This window comes from Nycticebus coucang, chromosome 12 (genome assembly GCF_027406575.1).
Source record: "Nycticebus coucang isolate mNycCou1 chromosome 12, mNycCou1.pri, whole genome shotgun sequence".
Classification (NCBI taxonomy): Eukaryota; Metazoa; Chordata; class Mammalia; order Primates; family Lorisidae; genus Nycticebus; species Nycticebus coucang.
Genome location: NC_069791.1, coordinates 70,140,044 through 70,160,995, shown reverse-complemented (window position 1 = coordinate 70,160,995; position 20,952 = coordinate 70,140,044). Strand labels below are relative to the sequence as shown.

The 20,952-nt window shown below is 40.9% G+C and overlaps 1 protein-coding gene and 1 pseudogene across 4 annotated transcripts in view; both read left to right on the top strand.

Annotated features, from left to right (window-relative positions):
• The window catches only part of LOC128561646 (gap junction gamma-3 protein-like), a 29,398-nt gene extending 11,925 nt beyond the window's left edge, over positions 1-17,473 (top strand). The window contains exons 2-4 of one of the 4 annotated variants that reach the window (XM_053556146.1): positions 11,372-11,905; positions 15,329-16,116; positions 16,383-17,473. In XM_053556146.1, the coding sequence (XP_053412121.1) occupies positions 15,333-16,116; positions 16,383-16,390 (792 nt within the window). In that variant the 5' untranslated portion in view covers positions 11,372-11,905; positions 15,329-15,332 and the 3' untranslated portion in view covers positions 16,391-17,473. Of the gene's footprint in view, positions 1-11,371; positions 11,906-12,631; positions 12,699-15,328 lie in introns of those variants that run through there. The other 3 variants (XM_053556143.1, XM_053556145.1, XM_053556144.1) reach the window with 3 other exon arrangements.
• Positions 8,050-8,982, top strand: LOC128561647 (sorcin-like; annotated as a pseudogene).
• Positions 17,474-20,952: the final 3,479 nt, after the last annotated feature.

Below are 20,952 nucleotides of genomic sequence, written 5' to 3'. Positions count from 1 at the left end.
CAATAGGGATGATAGGATCCTGCATTAGCAGAAGCTAATTGGAAGCATTTGAACATTAGAATGAAGATGGGCATAATTATCATAGTGATCAGCAAGACTGAAATGGTGGCTAAAGGGTCCTGACATGCAGGAATGTATGGAGATGCTAATAGAAAATAGTGTTTCCAATAACAGATGGGTGCAGGAAGAAATAAAACAGGAAATCATTAACTTCCTTGAGCATAACAACAATGAAGACACAAGCTACCAAAACCTCTGGGATACTGCAAAAGCAGTTTTGAGAGGAAAATTCATCGCTTTAGATGCCTACATTCGAAAAACAGAAAGAGAGCACATCAACAATCTCACAAGAGATCTTATGGAATTGGAAAAAGAAGAACAATCTAAGCCTAAACTCAGTAGAAGAAAAGAAATATCCAAAATCAAATCAGAGATCAATGAAATTGAAAACAAAAGAATCATTCAGAAAATTAATGAAACAAGGAGTTGGTTTTTTGAAAAAATAAACAAAATAGATAAACCATTGGCCAGACTAACGAGGAATAGAAAAGTAAAATCTCTAGTAACCTCAATCAGAAATGATGAAGGGGAAATAACAACTGATCCCACAGAGATACAAGAGATCATCTCTGAATACTACTAGAAACTCTATGCCCAGAAATTTGACAATGTGAAAGAAATGGATCAATATTTGGAATCACACCCTCTCCCTAGACTCAGCCAGGAAGAAATAGAGCTCCTGAACAGACCAATTTCAAGCACTGAGATCAAAGAAACAATAAAAAAGCTTCCAACCAAAAAATGCCCCGGTCCAGATGGCTTCACTCCAGAATTCTATCAAACCTTCAAGGAAGAGCTTATTCCTGTACTGCAGAAATTATTCCAAAAAATTGAGGAAGAAGGAATCTTCCCCAACACAGTCTATGAAGCAAACATCAATCTGATACCAAAACCAGGAAAAGACCCAACCACAAAGGAGAATTTCAGACCAATCTCACTCATGAATATAGATGCAAAAATTCTCAACAAAATCCTAGCCAATAGATTACAGCTTATCATCAAAAAAGTAGGCTTCATCCCAGGGATGCAAGGCTGGTTTAACATACGCAAGTCCATAAACGTTATCCACTATATTAACAGAGGCAAAAATAAAGATCACATGATCCTCTCAATAGATGCAGAAAAAGCATTTGATAAAATCCAGCATCCTTTTCTAATTAGAACACTGAAGAGTATAGGCATAGGTGGCACATTTCTAAAACTGATTGAAGCTATCTATGACAAACCCACAGCCAATATTTTACTGAATGGAGTAAAACTGAAAGCTTTTCCTGTTAGAACTGGAACCAGACAAGGTTGTCCTCTGTCACCTTTACTATTCAACACAGTGCTGGAAGTTCTAGCCAATACAATTAGGCAAGACAAGGAAATCAAGGGAATCCAAATGGGAGCAGAGGAGGTCAAACTCTCCCTCTTTGCTGATGACATGATCTTATACTTAGAGAACCCCAAAGACTCAATCACAAGACTCCCAGAAGTCATCAAAAAATACAGCAATGTTTCAGGATATAAAATCAATGTCCACAAGTCAGTAGCCTTTGTGTACACCAATAACAGTCAAGATGAGAAGCTAATTAAGGACACAACTCCCTTCACCATAGTTTCAAAGAAAATGAAATACCTAGGAATATACCTAACGAAGGAGGTGAAGGACCTCTACAAAGAAAACTATGAAATCCTCAGAAAGGAAATAGCAGAGGATATTAACAAATGGAAGAACATACCATGCTCATGGACGGGAAGAATCAACATTGTTAAAATGTCTATACTTCCCAAAGCAATCTACCTATTCAATGCCATTCCTATCAAAATACCAACATCGTACTTTCAAGATTTGGAAAAAATGATTCTGCGTTTTGTATGGAACCAGAAAAAACCCCATATAGCTAAGGCAGTTCTTAGTAATAAAAATAAATCTGGGGGCATCAGCATACCAGATTTTAGTCTGTACTACAAAGCCATAGTGCTCAAGACAGCATGGTACTGGCACAAAAACAGAGACATAGACACTTGGAATCGAATTGAAAACCAAGAAATGAAACTAACATCTTACAACCACCTAATCTTCAATAAACCAAACAAGAACATACCTTGGGGGAAAGACTCCCTATTCAATAAATGGTGTTGGGAGAACTGGATGTCTCCATGTAAAAGACTGAAACTGGACCCACACCTTTCCCCACTCACAAAAATTGATTCAAGATGGATAAAGGACTTAAATTTAAGGCATGAAACAATAAAAATCCTCCAAGAAAGCATAGGAAAAACACTGGAAGATATTGGCCTGGGGAAAGACTTCATGAAGAAGACTGCCATGGCAATTGCAACAACAACAAAAATAAACAAATGGGACTTCATTAAACTGAAAAGCTTCTGTACAGCTAAGGAGACAATAACCAAAGCAAAGAGACAACCTACACAATGGGAAAGGATATTTGCATATTTTCGATCAGACAAAAGCTTGATAACTAGGATCTATAGAGAACTCAAATTAATCCACATGAAGAAAGCCAACAATCCCATATATCAATGGGCAAGAGACATGAATAGAACTTTCTCTAAAGATGACAGATGAATGGCTAACAAACACATGAAAAAATGTTCATCATCTCTGTATATTAGAGAAATGCAAATCAAAACAACCCTGAGATATCATCTAACCCCAGTGAGAATGGCCCACATCACAAAATCTCAAAACTGCAGATGCTGGCGTGGATGTGGAGAGAAGGGAACACTTTTACACTGCTGGTGGGACTGCAAACTAGTACAACCTTTCTGGAAGGAAGTATGGAGAAACCTCAAAGCACTCAAGCTAGACCTCCCATTTGATCCTGCAATCCCATTACTGGGCATCTACCCCATCTTGTTGGGTCCTTTCCTGGTTTTGGCATCAGGGTGATATTTGCTTCATAGGAGGAGTTGGTGAGGGTTCCTTCCTTCTCAGTGTCTTGGAATAGGACCCAACAAAAACAGAAAACTACAGACCAATGAATGCAAAAATGCACAATAAAATTCTAGCAAATAGAATATAGCTACACATTAAAATAATTATACATCTTGGCTAGGTGGGCTTTATCCCAGGGATGCAAGATTGGTTCTACATATGTAAATCTGTAAATGTAATTCACCACATAAATAGAATCAAAACTAAAGACCATATGATCCTCTTAATAGATGTAGAAAAAGCATTCAACAAAATTCAGCATCGTTTTCTGACAAGAACCGTTAATAGGGTTAATGTAGATGGGACATTTCTTTTTTTTTTTTTTTTGGCCGGGGCTGGGTTTGAACCCACCACCTCTGGCATATGGGACTGGCGCCCTACTCCTTGAGCCACAGGCGCCACCCAGATGGGACATTTCTTAAACTGATAGAAGTCATCTACAACAAACCCACAGCCAGGATCACACTGGATCAAACTGAAAGCATTTCTGCTTAGAACTGGAACCCAACAAGGATGTCTACTATTGCCACTACTATTCAAGATAGTGCTCGAAGTCCTAGCCAATGCAATCAGGCAAGGGAGGGATATTAAAGGGATCCAAATGGGGACAGAGGAGATCAAACTCACTCTCTCTTTGCTGATGATACGATCTTATACTTAGAAAACCCCAGGGACTCAATTCGAGACTCCTGGAAGTGATGAAGAAATACAGTAACATCTTAAGATATAAAATGAATGTCCACAAATCAGTCAAGCTAAGAATCTAATCATTCCTTTGCTTGCAAACAGTCAAATAAATTCTCTTCCTAGTAGTTTCAAAGAAAATGAAATACTTTAGAATACACCTAACAAAGTATGTGAAGAATCTCCACAAAGAGAACTATGAAACCCTGAGAAAAGAAATAGCAAAAGACATTAACAAATGAAACAACATACCATACTCAACATTGTTAAAATGTCTGTTCTACTCAAAGTGATCTACAGATTTAATGCTTTGAATTAAAAGCATTAAAAGCAACATCATACTTTGAATTAACCCAACATCATATTTTGAGTAACTTGGAAAAATAGTTCTTTGTTTCACATGGAACCAGAAAAAACTCCAAATAATCAACACAATTCTAAGAAATGAAAACAAATCTGGAGGCATCATGTTATCAGACTTAAGGTTAGACTACATACAAGTCCATAGTGATCAAAACAGCATAGTACTGGCATAAAAGTAGAGACATAGATCTATGGAACAGAATAAAGACTCTAGAGATGAAACCAGCCTCCTATCACCATCTGATTGTTGGTAAACCAAACAAAAGCATACACTGGGGAAAAGAATTCCTATTTAATAAGTGGTGTTGGAGAATTGGTTAGCCACATGTAAAAGACTTGCACGCCTCACCCCTTAGAAAAAGTGAGTCATGCTGGATAAAAGATTTAAATCTAAGACACAAAATGATAAAAACTCTAGAAGAAAGTGAGGGAAAAACTCTTAATGATATAGGCCTGGGGAAAGATTTTATGAAGAAGACTCCATTGGCAATTGCAACAACAACAAAAATAAGTAAATGGGACCTGATCAAGCTTAAAAGCTTCTGCATAGCTAAGGACACAATAAACAAAGCAAACAGATAACTTACAGATGGGAGAATATATTTGCATGTTAAGAATCTGACAAAGGGTTAATAACCAGAGTCTATAGAGAACGTAAACAAATCAACAAGAAAAGAGCAAACAACCCAGTTAATCACTGGGCAAGAGAAATGAACAGAAACTTCTCCCAGGAAGACAGAAGAATGGCCAACAAACACATGAAAAATGCTCATCATCCCTAAACATCAGAGAAATGCAAATCAAAACCACCTCGAGATGTCACCCAACCCCAGTGAGAATAGCTCACATTAAAAGATCCCAAAGCTGCAGATGCTAGTGAGGGTGAGGAGAGCAGGAACACTTACACACTGTTGGTGGGATTGGAAACTAATATAGACTTTTGGAAAGAAGTATGGAGAATCCTCAAAGAGGTAAAAGTGGACTTTCCATTTGATCCTGCAATCCCATTACTAGGTATCTATTCAGAAGAAAAAAATCATATTACCATAAGGACATTTGCACTCAAATGTTTATCACAGCTCAATTTACAATTGTCAAGATGTGGAAACAACCCAAGGGCTTATCAATTCATGAATGGATTAATGAACTGTGGTATATGTATATCATAGAATACTATTCAGTTGTAAAAAGATGGGGTATTTACATCTTTTGTATTTACCTGGATGGAGCTGAAGAACATTCTCCTTCTAAAGTATTTCAAGAATGGAAAAAACAGGCTGGGGGAGGTGGCTTACACCTGTAATCCTACCACTCTAGGAGGCTGAGGTGGGTGGATTGCCTGAGCTCAGGATTTCGAGACCAGCCTCAGCAAGAGTGAGGCCCTGTCTCTATTAAAAATAAAGAAAAAATGGGCAGGGCTTGTGGCTAAGTGGGTAGGGCATCAGCCCCGTATACCAAGGGTGGCAGGTTCAAACCTGGCCCCGGCCAAACTACAACAACAACAACAACAACAACAACAAAAAGAGCCAGGCATTTTGGTGGGGCACCTGTGGTCCCAGCTGCTCGGGAAGCTGAGGCAAGAGAATCGCCTAAGCCCAGGAGTTGAAGTTTGCTCTGAGCTGTGATACCACAGCACTCTATCAAGGGTGATAAAGTGAGACTCTGTCTCTACAAAACAAACAAACAAACAAAAAAACTATCTGAGTGCTGCGGTGGGCACCTGTAGTCCCAGCTACTTAGGAGGCTTAGGCAAGAGCATTGCTCGAGCCCAGGAGTTTGAGGTGAACTATGATGCCATGACACTCTACCCAGGGTTACTGAGTGAGACTCTGCCTCAAGAAAAAAGAAAGAATGGAAAAACAAGCATCCCATGTACTAAATCTAATTTGAAACTAGTACATGAATAACTATAGGCCCACACAAGAAGAAAAACACAATTAAATTCAAAGGGGGGAAGGGGGAGTGGCTCAGTAAGCTCCTACCTAATGGGTACAACGTAGGGTTATATGGCACACCCCCTGGGTAAAGGACTTAAATATAACTTGGACTTTTTCTAACAAATGCAAACAATGTAATTCTATATACCCTTAAAATAAATGAAAAAAAAAAAAAAAAAAAGCAAGCTGAGCCGTATCTGTAGCATCAGTGCTGCCATCCATTGCCAAAGCATAAAATTTAAAATTAGTAGCTTTACTCTCCAAACTTCTTTTGGTAGATTTTTCAACTTTTTATTTTTGAGTCTCAAGCTTGGGTAGAGTGCAATGGCATCATAGCTCACAGCAACCTCAAACTCCTGGGGCTTAAGCGATCCTCTTGCTTCAGTTTTTCTATTTTTAGTAGAGATGAGGTCTTGCTTTTACTCAGGCTGGTCTCGAACTCATGAGTTCAAGAAATCCAACCTCCTTAGCCTCCCAGAGTGCTAGGATTACAGGCATGAGCCACTTCGTCTGGCAGATTTTCCAACTTCTTCAATTTACCTGTCTATAGTCTGCTAAGGCAAACTGATTTTAGAAGTAGCCTCCTTATTTTCAGGGCAAATTATATCTGCTATTCTTTCCATACGTTGCTTAATAAACTCACCATCAGTAAATGGTTTGGATTTTTTTTTTGCTATTAAATATGTTACCACATAACTAGCTTTGACAATGGAACAATGAAATCTGAGTTGTAACTTAAAAAAAAATTTGTTGAGAAGACAGACTTTTTCAGTTCTACTATTTTGTCCTTACGACACAATCATATGCATCGAATTTGACGGCAGGATTTGCATATGTCTTTTCAAATTACAGTCTTTGAAAATTTGCAAATTTGCAAAAACTTACAAATTTGCAAAAACTTACAAATTCCCTAAAAATTGAGCAGAGCGCTATACTATTTGCCTCAACAAAAAAGTTGTCATCTGTCTACTTGTCATTGAGCAATCTTCCTTTATCCATAACTTTTCTTTTTTGGGGGTTCTTTTTTCTTTTGAGACATTGTAAAAGCCATGCTGGGATTAAAAATATAGTAATAGATAAGTGAACAGTTTTACTTTTATTATGAAAATTAATTGACAGGAAAATAGAAAGCAAGGTTTGGGGCTTTCCACATCCCAGCTGCCAATGCAGGGTGAGGCAGAGGACCAATTGTAAAGCTTGGCAGGCAATGTGTGAGATGCTGCTGAGGTATGGAAGTACCCTTAAAAATCAAGTAAGAATGCTCACCTGACTTCTAAATAACATAAAATGCCTAACTTTGCAATGGTAGGTTGACACATTATTGATAATTGTTGCTTTGCCATGTCACCACTAACATATGTAACGTCTGATGGTGTCAACTCGATTGTGTGCCCTTGGAAGATAACACAGTAGAAGCTGCACACTGCTGGAAAACTGAAGCCACACATTAAAAATAGCAAGAGTGTATGTATGTTAATTTTACATGACATTGTGACATGATTTTGTTGTCTACAAAGTTCACACTTGAGAGCCATGCAATCAAGTTCCACCAAAGAAATCACAAAAATATCTCATAATGTTTTAAACAAGTTTGTGATTTTGTGTTGGAATGCATTCATAGCCATCATGGGCTGCATGTGGCCCACGGGCCACAGGTTGGAAATCCTTGATATAAACAATGACATATTAAAGCTAAGTTTAACCCACAAGTACATGTACATATGTGTGTACATATGTGCATATGTGGGTACGTATGTGTACATACCACTATCCCGAAAAGAGAGACTATAAGTATTCACAGCCATTATACAGTGAAGCATCTCTAGTTTGAAATTGATTAATTGGCTCAATGAATATAAACATAATTAAGGCTTATGATAGATATTTCCCAGGAGTTTATCAAAAGACAAGTTCATCCATTTTAATTTGCATTAAAATTGGCTATATGTATGTATATGTAAATATATCCATGTTCTATCACATTTTTGCCAACTTTAGGAATTACTAGTCAAAAATATTACTTTAAGGAATTGCCTTGGGGGAGGCCATGCAGTTGGCACCATGGCATACCCTGGGCACCCCAGCGTGGGTGATGGGTGCTCCCCAGGTGGGTATGTAGGGTCTCCCAGAGGGCTGGAGTTTCCCGGACAAACCTGGGATCCGCTGTATTGTTACTCTGCTGCTGTAGACGGACAGCACAGGCAAATAGATGCTGATGAACTGCAGAGATATGTGACACAGTCTAGCATCACAGGAGAATACAAAGCTTTTAACCTAGAGACTTGTGGGCTTATGGTTTCAATGGTGGATAGAGATATGTCAGGCACAACAGGCTTCAGTGAATTTAAAGAACTCTGGTATGTACTGAATGGCTGGAGACAACACTTCGTCAGTTTTTTTTTTTTTTTTTGAGACAGAGTTTCATTTTGTCACCCTTGGTAAAGTGCTGTGGCATCACAGGTCACAGCAACTTCAAACTCTTGGGCTCAAGAGATTCTCTTGTCTCTGCCTCTCAAGTAGCTGGGACTATGGGCGCTCACCACAATGCCCGGCTATTTTTAGAGATGAGGTCTCGCTCTGGCTCAGGCTGGTCTGGAATCTGTGAGCTCAGGCAATCCACTGCCTTGGCCTCCCACAGAGCTAGGATTACAGGTGTGACCCAAGGCACAGGGCCACTTCATCAGTTTTGACAGTGACAGGAGTGGAACAGTGGAGCCTCAAGAATTGTAAAAGGCCCTGACAACAATGGGATTTAGGTTGAGTCCCCAGGCTGTGAATTCAGTTGAAAAATGATACAGCACCAATGAAAAGATCACTTTTGGTGACTACATCACCTGCTGCGTGAAACTGTGGGCTCTCACAGACAGCTTTCTGGAAGAAGGGATACTGCTTAGCAAGGTGTTGTGAATTTCCAATATGATGATTTCATTCAATGTGTCATGAGTGTTTAAATCAAGAAGGAAGCTGCATGAATATAATCGACATTTCAAATGGAGTTCTTCACCTTTACTCTTTGCCTTCAGTAATGTTAGTGTAAACTTGCATTGCCACTTTTCCTTGATAGCTGGTTTAAGGGTTTATTACTTATGTACAGCTGATGTTTTGATAATAAATTCTTTGAAACTTAGTAATACAAGATACAAGATCTTTTACTTCGTTTAGAACTTCTTTGAGGGCGGCACCTGTGGCTCAGTCGGTGAGGTGCTGGCCCAATATACCGAGGGTGGCGGGTTCAAGCCCGGCCCTGGCCGAACTGCAACAAAAAAATAGCCGGGTGTTGTGGTGGGCGCCTGTAGTCCCAGCTACTCGGGAGGCTGAGGCAAGAGAATTGCTTAAGCCCAGGAGTTGGAGGTTGCTGTGAGCTGTGTGATGCCATGGCACTCTACCGAGGGCAATAAAGTGAAACTCTGTCTCTACAAAAAAAAAAAAGAACTTCTTTGAGCCATGATCAATTGTGCCCAATTTTCTTACTAAACCTATTTTATGTAAATTTAAGTATGCAAAATGTTTAAGGCACATTCTTTTTCACTGTGAGATACTAGAAAATTTTAATTGGACTACACCTGTTACCTTTCCTGTCTTGGAGGACCTTTAATGTGGTACTGAAAGTTTTATGTAATAAGTATTATATAAATGATTTAGACTCACTTGGATAAAACAAAGTGATAGTTTCTGTCAAGCTTCACCTTAGTGGAAATTTAGCACAGGTTTTAATACTTACAGGTATTTTAATGGCCTTATGAATAAATAAATGAATGCGAATGATTATTTTCTGCCTCTCTAAAATCTATGGGTAATTTGAGTGGCAGATACTTTCATCAAGACCCTCCTCTCTCATCTATTTAAATCTTTGTTAACTATACTTAAAAATCTTGTATATTATGAACTAAACTATATAAAAAGAAAATTAAGAAAAAGATGAAGGGAATATATAAAATATTAACTATGGTTAATTTTGGGTAATGGTATTCTAGGTGACTTTAGTTTCCTTCTATATATTTCAGTATTTTTCAAATTTTCTTTAATATATATTTTCCTATTAAAATCAAAAGATGTTGGCTAGGTGTCCGTAGCACAGTGGTTATGGCGCCAGCCACATGCACAGAGGCTGGCGGGTTCGAGCCTGGCTCAGGCCAGCTAAACAATGACAACTGCAACCAAAAAATAGCCGGGCGTTGTGGCGGGTACCTGTAGTCCCAGTTACTTGGGAGGCTGAGGCAAGAGAATTGCTTAAGCCCAAGAGTTTGAGGTTGCTGTGAGCTGTGATGCTACGGCACTCTATCAAGGGTGATAAAGTGAGACTCTGTCTCAAAAAAAGAGAAAAAAATTAAAAGATGTTAATTTTTAGGCAGCACCTGTGGCTCAAAGGAATAGGGCGTCGGCCCCATATACCAGAGGTGGTGGGTTTAAACCCAGCCCGGGCCAAAAAACTGCAAAAAAAAAAAAAGATGTTAATTTTTAAAATACTGATACATCCATTTTGATATGCCACGTGTTCATGTGTTAAAAAATATACAGCAGGAAGACTGGAAAGAGGGTACTTAAATGTTGACATAGCACCACTGGGAGTTAGGATCATGAATTCATTTTCTCCCTTCCTCCTCTTTTTCCAAATAATTCTTTCATAATCAGGAATTACATCTGTCAGGAATTTTTTTGAAAAGTTTAAGCCATGGGCTTTCAAGTAAGATTTGGATTCTAATGTTGGCTATGCCTCTTACTGTATAGTTCAGTCATTGTAGGTAACATCAAGAGTCTCAGTTTTCTCATCTTTGAAAAGGTAACATTTACCTCTTCGAGTAGTTTTGAACATAAAAAAGTGTTGATGTGGCAAACAACAGAAAAAAAAAAGAAATTGCCTTAAGCTTTTAGTAATATATTAGACATTTCAATGATTTAAGACTAACTGTAAGCCCATTTCTCTCTCATATAAGTTCAGAGGTAAGCAGTTCAGAGCTGGTGGCAGGACTCTTCAAATGTGGCTTCCATCCCCAAGGCCATAGTTTCAGATGTGTTTTCTGGAAGTTCTGCTAAACAATTTTACTTACATTTCATTTATCCACCCCTAACTGTAATGAGTGCTTGGAAATATTGTCTTTTAACCAGGCACATTAAATAAAACCTGGGTTTCCTTTAAGGAAAAAGGGAAGAATGGATGTTGGGTCATTGGTAATAGTCTCTGACTATTTCTTTGATTCCTACCTAGGCTGAGTATGTATAGGCTTTAAATTACCTTTTCTATGAATTGTTTCTTTGTGTCCTTGCCAAGTTTATATCTTGGTGCACTTAGAGTTATTTTATAATTTGTGTAAGCTCTCAATATAATTTTAGTAAGATGCTCTTCTCATGTGAGATATATATATATTTTTTTTCTCTGCTTTAGACGGGGGTGATGCCAATGCAATTTCCCTTTGGACGGCCTTTACTCTTACGATGTCCTGCAGGCTGCTCAGGGAACCATAGGAAAGATGTGAAGCTTGCCAGAAGCACCAAGGATAGCCACCCTTATGAAGCAGTGGAGACCTCTGCTACTAGGAAATGTTCTTAAGATCCCCATCCGTGAACACATGGAAAGTGCTGGACATCTCATCCCCTGCAGGGAACACTGGTTCTGCAGAGCTGATTGCTGGCAGCAGATACTTTGGAGAACCTTAAACAAGAAGGAACCAGGGTCCTGGACAGGATCTAGGGGGAAAAAAGGCCATCAGGGATTAGGATTTGGGGTGACGGATGCTGATTCAGTCCTGGGTTATGAGCATGCTTTTGTGCCCAGGAAGCAGTTGTGCTCAGAGACAGAGAGGAGTATTGTGCCTGAACCCTGTGCCTGAGCCAGGGCTGCCAAGTTTCTGGCACCGAGATTCCCTCTAGCATCTCCTCTTCCATGAGGAGACCAGTGTTGATCCAGGAATTACCTCAGGTAACAAGGCAGATCAGCCCCTCACTCCACATTCCCTCACCCAGCCACCTGCTCTCCTGCCTTTCCCCTTCACCTTTTCACTCACATCTCTGGAGGATCCCTGCTCCAGCCATGGAGGCAGGAATGGGTTGGGGGGCAGTGTCACAGTTCTCAATGGGGCTGGCTGGCTGGGGTTGGGCTCCCTGGGTTGCTGAGGGCACATGGAGCAGATTCCCTCCTTGCTGTGAGGGGAGCCTATGCTATTTCTCCCACACCAGGGGAGAGGACATCCCAGGCCACCATGAGTTCTGAGATGAGGGCTGCCTGAGGAAATGAAGCCAACACATATAAATATGCAAATACATATTTGTAGGCCCTTACATACATGCGGGACACACTCTTTTGTGGGTAAACTTGTGCTTTGGATACTTTGGGGAGGAGAGTGTGAAGTAGTTAGTAGAGATTCAAACCCGTGGAATTTCCATCTGTTTTGCTGCAAGTCCCAATGTTGGAAACATGCTGAAGCCATAACTGCTCTTTCAGAGGGTCTGAAAATCCCTGTTTCATTCCTCTGTTTCAGTTCACTCTTAACAACAGAGAGTTGTTTTGCAGAGCTCAACAGCAGGGCTGCTGCTGCCCCCAGCTGCCATTCTTTCCCCCTTTAGGAAGGCTGCCAGGAATGAAAAGGGGAGGAGGAAGAAGTGGGTGCATGGGAGGCAGGGCTAGAGGAGAGTGGGATCCCCAGACTCCAGTCTGAGGAATCGTCTTTCTGCTTCCCTCCTCTGTTCTGGGTGCTTCTGCTCAAAGCTACCAGGTGAGTCCAGGGCCAGAGAGCGGTGGAGCTGGCTCAAGGCCTGCTGGCAGAGGTGGTGAGGGCTGCCCTGGGCTCTAGAGTGGCTTCTGCAACTCTGATATATACCCAGATCACCAGATAATATTATTAAAATTCAGATATTTTGCAACCCTGGGACGTGTGGCCTGAGATTCTGCATTCCTGGTAATGCTGGTGTTGCTGCTCCATGGCCACACTGAATAAAAGCCCTAGAATGTTTTTCAGTCTGGGTGGGGTGAGATACAGTTATGAGCCTGGGTCTGAACCTCCGGGGCCCTGCTTTCTACAATGGACATTCCCTTCCTCACACCCTAACTCCCTGAGATGGATTCTGCCACCAACAGAATCCTACATTTTTTCCCCTCCAAAACAGTAAGAGATGCTTAGCAAAGTTCTTATCAAAGTCATAATGGAATTTCAAAAAATCTGTGAGAATATTTGACAATCCATTCAAGCCCTTCTTCCTCTCCCAACTTTGGAACTCATAGTTACTACTTGGCTGACTAAAATCTTGACAGCACCCAGATCCTGCTAACCTTAAAATTTATTTGCAAACTGTTTCTCCATTCTTAGAAGCAGGAGTGTCCTTTAAGCTGAACTTTGTCAACAATGCTGAGCTGGCAACTTTGGTAGCATCTCCCCTTTCTTCTGTCTCAGCCCTCTGGGTCCTGAAATTTGGCTTGAGGGCCTTGTGCCCTGGAGGGTAAAAGCTGAACACTTGTTCATGGGAAGAGGATGTAGGTCTCAGAGAAGGAGACAACAGGTGTATGTGGGGGGAACAACTGGATCTGACTTAGGAGACTACAGGATCCCAAGAAGGGAGGGGATGAAGGGGAATGAGGCCATTGTACAGTAAGCACCTTTTGGTTTGCAGACTTGGGGAGGTGGAGATGAATTTGTCTGCATACGCCAGGAGGCCCCAGATGAATGTGTGTGAAATAAGCATTGTTTTGGTGATAGCAGCCATAGGTGAACCACAGGAAGTGTGTTTAGGATTATTCAATGGAGCTCTAAACCAAGGGGTCCTCAGACAGTCCTTTTGTCTTGCTATATTCTCTCTCTCCCTTCCAACCCCCCAAAGCTCTGTGGTGAGCTCTGTGGTGGAGAAGGCTAGAAATGCCCTTTGAGATGCTCTGCTACAGACATTTTGCTCTTCAGAGCTGGCGACTGAGGCCACAAGTGGAGAACTGATGGCCCAGTGTGACCTTGATGTAGTGCTTTGTAACCAGGGTGGAATTTGCTCTCCAGGGGACATTTAGTAACGTCTGGAGACAGTCTTGGTTGTCATAATGTAGGTAGGAGGGGAGAGGTGTTTTGCTGGCATTTAGTGTGTAGAGACCAGAGGTGCTGCCAAACCACTCTGTAATGCACAGCACAGATTCTTCCCAACCCCAACAAAGAATTATGGGCCTCCAGATACCTATAATGCCAAGATTGAAAAACTTGATACTAGTATTGGAGGTGAACCTTCCTGTGGCCCTCTGTGGAACTCAGTATTTCCCCAAACAAAACTTAGCCAAACATTTATTGAAAAACTACTTTTTTCTCCAGGCATTTCATGAAGTGCTTTCTCCTTCCTGATAGTGATTTTGTTTTATTGTCTTGATTTTCAATTTAGGAAAATATTATTTTAAATTATTCTAGAAGTGCTTTTCAAGTATGTTTTCCAATACCCCAATTTAATTTTCTGAAATCTGAAAGTGCTTTTCAAGTATGTTTTCCTATCCCCCAATTTGTTTTTCCTTAGAATTGGTCTTATTGCCTTTAAGCGGGATTTTAAGTGTTAGCGATTGATGTCTGCCCTTATCAAGCTTCTGGTGGCTGTGGAGCTGAGGTACATAGATCGTCCACAATCTATGTTCTGCCATCTGCACAAGGGGAAGGCCCTGTTTACCTTTATACCCAGGGGAACAAAAGTGGTAACATGCCAAGCAACAGCTACATGAGCTGACGTCACCGTGTACAGTATGGCTATCTAGGAACATATGGCGCCTTCCGGCAAGGCCATGCTGGAGAAAGCCCAGACAACTTTATCTTGTCCCACACCCAAATCCATGGGCGAGAAAGCACAAATATCTTTGTCTGTCCCTATGCTAACCTAACTGCATCTCCACTATTTCCACTATTATTATTTTATGTGGATGATTTCATTAACTAATAAATAGGTACAATCAGTCTTGGTATTTGATCAACCAGATCTTGGAGAGGAGTAAAAAGGCTTGCCTCAGGCCGGATGCGGTGGTTTATGCCTGTAATCTTAGCACTCTGGGAAGCTGAGATGGGTGGATTGCTTGAGCTCAGAAGTGCGAGACTAGCCTGTGCAAGAGCGAGACCTCGTCTCTAAAAAAACAAACAAACAAAAAAAACAAAACAGCCGGGCTCTTTAGCGAGCGCCTGTAGTCCCAGCTACTCCGGAGGCAGAGGCAAGAGGATCACTGGAGTCCAAGAGTCTGAGGTTGCTGTGAGCTATGAGGTCATCGCACTCCACACGGGCCAAAGAAAAAAGTGGCTTGCCTCCGGATCCTTGAGTTAGGAGTGACAGGGTAGACTGGAGCTCCCCCTAAAGGACAGTGAGCAACGCACACGCACTGATCCCTGTCTTCTCTCCGCAGCAGCATGTGCGGCAGGTTGCTGTGGCGGCTGCTGGCTGAGGAGGCCCGGTACTCCACCCCAGTGGGGCGCCTCCTGCTTCCTGTGCTCCTGGGATTCCGCCTCGTGCTGCTGGCTGTCAGTGGGCCTGGCATCTACGGCGACGAGCAGAGTGAATTCGTGTGCCACACCCAGCAGGCTGGCTGCAAGGCCGCCTGCTTCGACGCCCTCCATCCCCTCTCCCCGCTGCGCTTCTGGACCTTGCAGGTCATGTTGGTGGCTGTTCCCAGCGCCCTCTACATGGGTTTCACCCTGTATCATGTGATCTGGCACTGGGAAGAATGGGAAAAGGTGAAGAAGGAGGAGGAGACCCTGCTCCGTGAAGGGCAGAGGAGCAGAGATGCCCCAGGGGCTCAAAGCCCCCTGCTGCTCTGGGCCTACGCGGCACAGTTGGGGGCTCGACTGGCCCTGGAGGGGGCAGCCCTGGGAGGGCAGTATCATCTGTATGGTTTTCAGGTGCCCAGCTCCTTTGCATGTCGTCGAGAGCCTTGCCTTGGTAGTATAACCTGTAATCTGTCCCGCCCCTCTGAGAAGACCTTGTTCCTGAAGACCATGTTTGGGGTCAGTGGGTTCTGTCTTCTGTTTACTCTTTTGGAGCTTGTGCTTCTGGGTTTGAAAAGATGGTGGAAAACCCAGAAGCACAACACTTCTTCCTCTAACTACTGCCCAACTTCAGAGAGCACCAGAAGATGTAAGGAACTAACTGGTAACTTTCCAGTGGTGGAAACAAAAGAGCAGTTTCGAGAAGCAGGTGAGAGGGACACTCTCTCTTACTGATGTCTGTCCTGCTGACCTCCTCTTGGGGTGGGTCCCTCAAAGTAGATAACCAGGTTCTAGGCAGATGTGTTCTGACTACTGCTCCCAACCCATCTCTCAATGTCTATCCCCTTAATCTGAGGATTCCTTCCAGTGAACCAGGAAGAGAGTGCTAGTCCATTGTACCTCCTGAATTTCCATTTAGGTCTCTTCACACGTAGGAAAAAAAAATCAGCTTCTGTTTGATTCTCTACTTTGCAGAGTTATGAAGACACCTGACTTGCCTGAAAGAAACCCTATGATTGGATCTTCTTCCAACGTCCATTGAGTGGCGATTCATTCCATGACAAATTAGAGGCTGTTGAAGGATCTCTAAGGGTCATTGTGGGCCATGCTGTCTAAAGCATTTCTTTGAAGAGTTCCTCATTGTGCCCTCTTACTCAGATTCTCTGGTGTCAGCATCCCAACTTTCGTGGGCTCAATTTAACAGTCAGAAGCCTCCATAAACAATGACTCTCCCCTGCCTTGCTCAATAAATATTGATGATTTCTTTGGCATTCTTGTAGCTAAAGACAATGATCCTTCTTGCCTCAGTGACTCATTTACTCTTTTCTGCCTTCTCAATGCTAAGATCCTGCAACCTGTGATTGCTTCTCAGCCCTGTAGCACATGTTATAGATGGAAACGCTGGTCTTCCAAGCATGTGTAACCCAATGTCCACTCCCCCGCCCTTTTTTTTTTTGCTCTGAAAATAGTTCTGCTTTACTGGGGATTAATCAGAACCTTTACTAATGCACTGCCTCTATTTTCTCTCTGTTTTTTAAATTAAAATTTTTTATTAAATCATAACTTTGTAATTGATGCATTTATGGGGTTCAGGGTACTGCTTCAATATACAATGTGAAATGCTTACATTGAACTAAGTAACATGTGTCACAATTATACTCATTTCTTAACATTTTGAAATGTACCTACTATTGCATCATGCACATTAAGTGAGGTCCAGATATCCCATATATCCTCCTTTCTCCCATATCCCCCCTCTGCTCCCCTCTCTCTCCTCTTTCCTTCTACTTTCTGGACTATAGTTATGTTTTGCCATTTGTACGAGTGTGTAAGTGTTTATATATTGGCTTCATAGTAGTATTGAGTACATTGGATACTTTTTTCCATTCTTGCGATACTTCACTAAGAAGAATATGTTCCAGCTCCATCCAGGTAAACATAAAAGGTGTGATGTCTCCATCTTTTTTATGGCTGCATCGTATCCCATGGTGTACATACACCACAATTTGTTAATCCGTTCATGGGTCAATGGGCCCTTGGGCTGTTTCCATGTCTTGGCTATTATGAATTGGGCTGCAATAAACATTCTGGTGCAAATGTCTTTGTTGTAAAATGATTTTTGATCATCTGGGTATATACCTAGTAGAGGAATTGCAGGATAGAATGGTAGGTCTACTTTTAGTTCCTTGAGTGTTCTCCAAACTTCTTTCCAAAAATGTCATATTAGCTTGCATTCCCACCAGCAGTGTAGAAGTGTTCCCTTCTCTCCACATCCATGCCAACATTTGTAGTTTTGGGATTTTGTGATGTGGGCTAATCTAACTGGAGTTAGATGACATCTCAAAGTGGTTTTGATTTGCATTTCTCTGATGATTAAGAATGATGAGCATTTTTTTATGTGTTTGTAGGCCTTGTGCCTATGTTCATCAGAGAAGTTTCTGTTCAAGTCTCTTGCCCACGTAGAAATGGGGTTATTTATTCTTTAATTATTGATTAGTTTGAGTTCTCTGTAGATTCTAGTTATTAGACCTTTGTTGGAAGCAGAACCTGCAAAGATCTTTTCCCATTCTGAGGTTTGTCTGTTTGCTTTACTTACTGTGCTCTTGGCTGTGCAAAAGCTTTTTAGTTTGATCAGATCTCAGTAATGTATTTTTGGTGTTGCTTCAATTGCTCGGGGGATCCTCCTCATAAAGTATTCTCCCAGGTCAATTTCTTCAAGTGTTTTCCCTGCACTGTCTTCTTGTATTTTTATAGTTTCATGTCTTACGTTTAAATCTTTTATCCAGTAAGAATCAATTTTGGTTAATGGTGAAAGGTGTGGGTCCAGTTTCAGTCTTCTACAGTTGCCAGCCAGTTCACCCAGCACCATTTGTTAAATAGGGAATCTTTCTCCCACTGAATATTTTTGATAGGCTTGTCAAAGACCAAATGGTGATAAGTAGCTGGGTTCATCTCTTGGTTCTCTATTCTGTTCCATACATCTACTGCTCTGTTTTTGTGCCAGTACTATGCTGTTTTGATCACTATAGATTTATAGTATAGCCTGAAGTCTAGTAATGTGATACCTCCTGATTTGTTCTTATTTCTGAGTAATGAATTTGCTATTTGAAGTTTTTTCTGATTCCATGTAAAATGAAATACAATTTTTTCAAGTTCTTTAAAGTATGACAATGGTGCTTTAATAGGGATTGCATTAAATATGTAGATTGCTTTGGGTAGTATGGACATTTTAACAATTTGATTCTTCCCAGACATGAGCATGGCATGTTTTTCCATTTGTTAACATCTTCCACTATTTATTTTCTCAGAGTTTCATAGTTCTCCTTATAGAGATCTTTCATGTCCTTTGTTAGGTAAATTCCCAGATATTTCATCTTCTTTGGCACTATTGTAAAAGGAACAGAGTCCTTGATTGTTTTTTCAGCTTGACTATTGTTGGCATATATAAAAGCCACTGACTTGTAAGTATTGATTTTGTATCCTGAGATGCTGCTGTATTCCTTGATTACTTCTAAGAGTTTTGAAGTTGAGTCCCTGGGATTTTCCAGGTATAGGATCATATCATCAGCAAAGAGTGAGAGTTTGATCTCCTCTGACCCTATTTGGATACCCTTGATCACCTTCTCTTGCCTGATTGTGATGGCTAAGACTTCCATTACTATGTGGAATAGCAGTGGAGACCATGGGCATCCTTGCCTTGTTCCTGATCTGAGTGCAATGTTTTCAATTTTACACCATTCAATATGATATTGGCTATGGGTTTGCTGTAGGTGGCCTCTATCAGTTTAAGGAATGTCCCTTCTATGCCTATTTTCTTAAGAATTCTGATCATGAAAGGATGCTGGATATTATCAAAGACCTTTTCTGTATCAATTGGGAGAATCATATGGTCTTTGGTTTTTATTATATTGATGTGATGTATTATATTTATAAATTTGCGTATGTTGAACCAACCCTGTAACCCTGGAATAAAACCAACTTGATCAAGGTGTATAATTTTTTTGATGTGTTGTTGAATTCTGTTTGCTAAGATCTTATTGAATATTTTTGCATCGATATTCATTAATGATATTGGTCTACAATTTTTTTCTTTGTTGGATCCTTTCCTGGTTTGGGGATCAGGGTGATATGTGCTTCATAGAAGGTGTTGGGAAGTATTCCTTCTTTTTCTATGCTTTAGAAAATGTTGTATAATATAGGTACCAGTTCCTCTTGAAATGTTTGATAGAATTCGGAAGTGAAGTCATCTGGTTCTGGACTTTTCCTTTTAGGGAGATTTCATATTATTGATGCTATTTCAGTGGTTGATATAGGTCTAGTCAAGATTTCTGATTCTTTCTGGTTGAGTCTAAGAAGGTGGCATGCTTCCAGGTATTGGTCCATTTCCTTCAGATTTTCATATTTCTGGGAATAGAGATTTTTGTAGTAATCATTGAGGATTTTTTAAATTTCTGAAGTGTCTGTTGTTATTTCTCCTTTATCGTTTCTGATAGATGATATTAGAGATTTTACTTTTCTATTTCTGGGTAGGTTGGTCAAAGGTTTATCAATTTTGTTAATCTTTTCAAAAAACCAACTTTTGGTTTTCTTGATTTTCTGAATGATTCTTTTGTTTTCAATTTCATTTAATTCTGCCCTAATTTTGGTTATTTCTTTTCTTCTGCTGGGTTTGGAGTTGTAATGTTCTTCCTTTTCCAGTTGCTTGAGATGATCCATTAAGATGTTGGCTTCCTCTCTTTCTGTTTTCTTGATAAAGGCTTCCAATGCTATAAATTTCTCTCTTAGGACTGCCTTTGCACTATCCCACAGGTTTTGATAATTTGTGTCTTCATTATCATTTTGCTCCAAAAATTTGGTGATTTCCTTCTTTTTTTTTTTTTTTTTTTTTGCAGCTCAGAAGTTTATTAACCAACGGGGTTGGGTCAGCTGGTGTTTACATGCTGACCGCTGCAGCCCTGTATCCCGGCTGTAGTGAGGAAGATGGCTGACTTCTCTGCTGGCCACAGGTGATATCATCTCAGGAACATGCTGAGCCCTCTCTCCTGGGTCCCTGTTGCCATGGCTGGAGTCCAGCACTATCAGATAGGTTCCACTTCTGTTTCTTGTGCTTGAACTAGAGTATCGACATTTTTTAGGATCTCAGCATAGTATGGGCCAAATACCTGCTGATTATGATGCATCAGCTTGACAAACTTCCGGCCTAGTTCTGTCAACTCTCCTTCGATGTGATTAAGGCCTTCAGGAAAGTGTAGCAGAGACTCCTGCATGCCACGAACCAAACAGCATTTGAGAAACAAAAGGAGGCGCTGATCAATGATACTACGGACACGGTTTTCTTTCTTGGTGATGTTCTGGAGTTGTCCTATAAGACATACTGTGTTTTCACTGCTTAGGGCAGTAAAGCCCAGGTCCTTGAGGCCACAATGAATTTCCTGAGACACCTGTTCACTCACATTCAACATAGCTTCTTCAGGCTTGGAGTTGTGATTTCCTTCTTAACCTCATCTTTGACTCAGCTATCATTCAGCCAAAGATTATTTAGCTT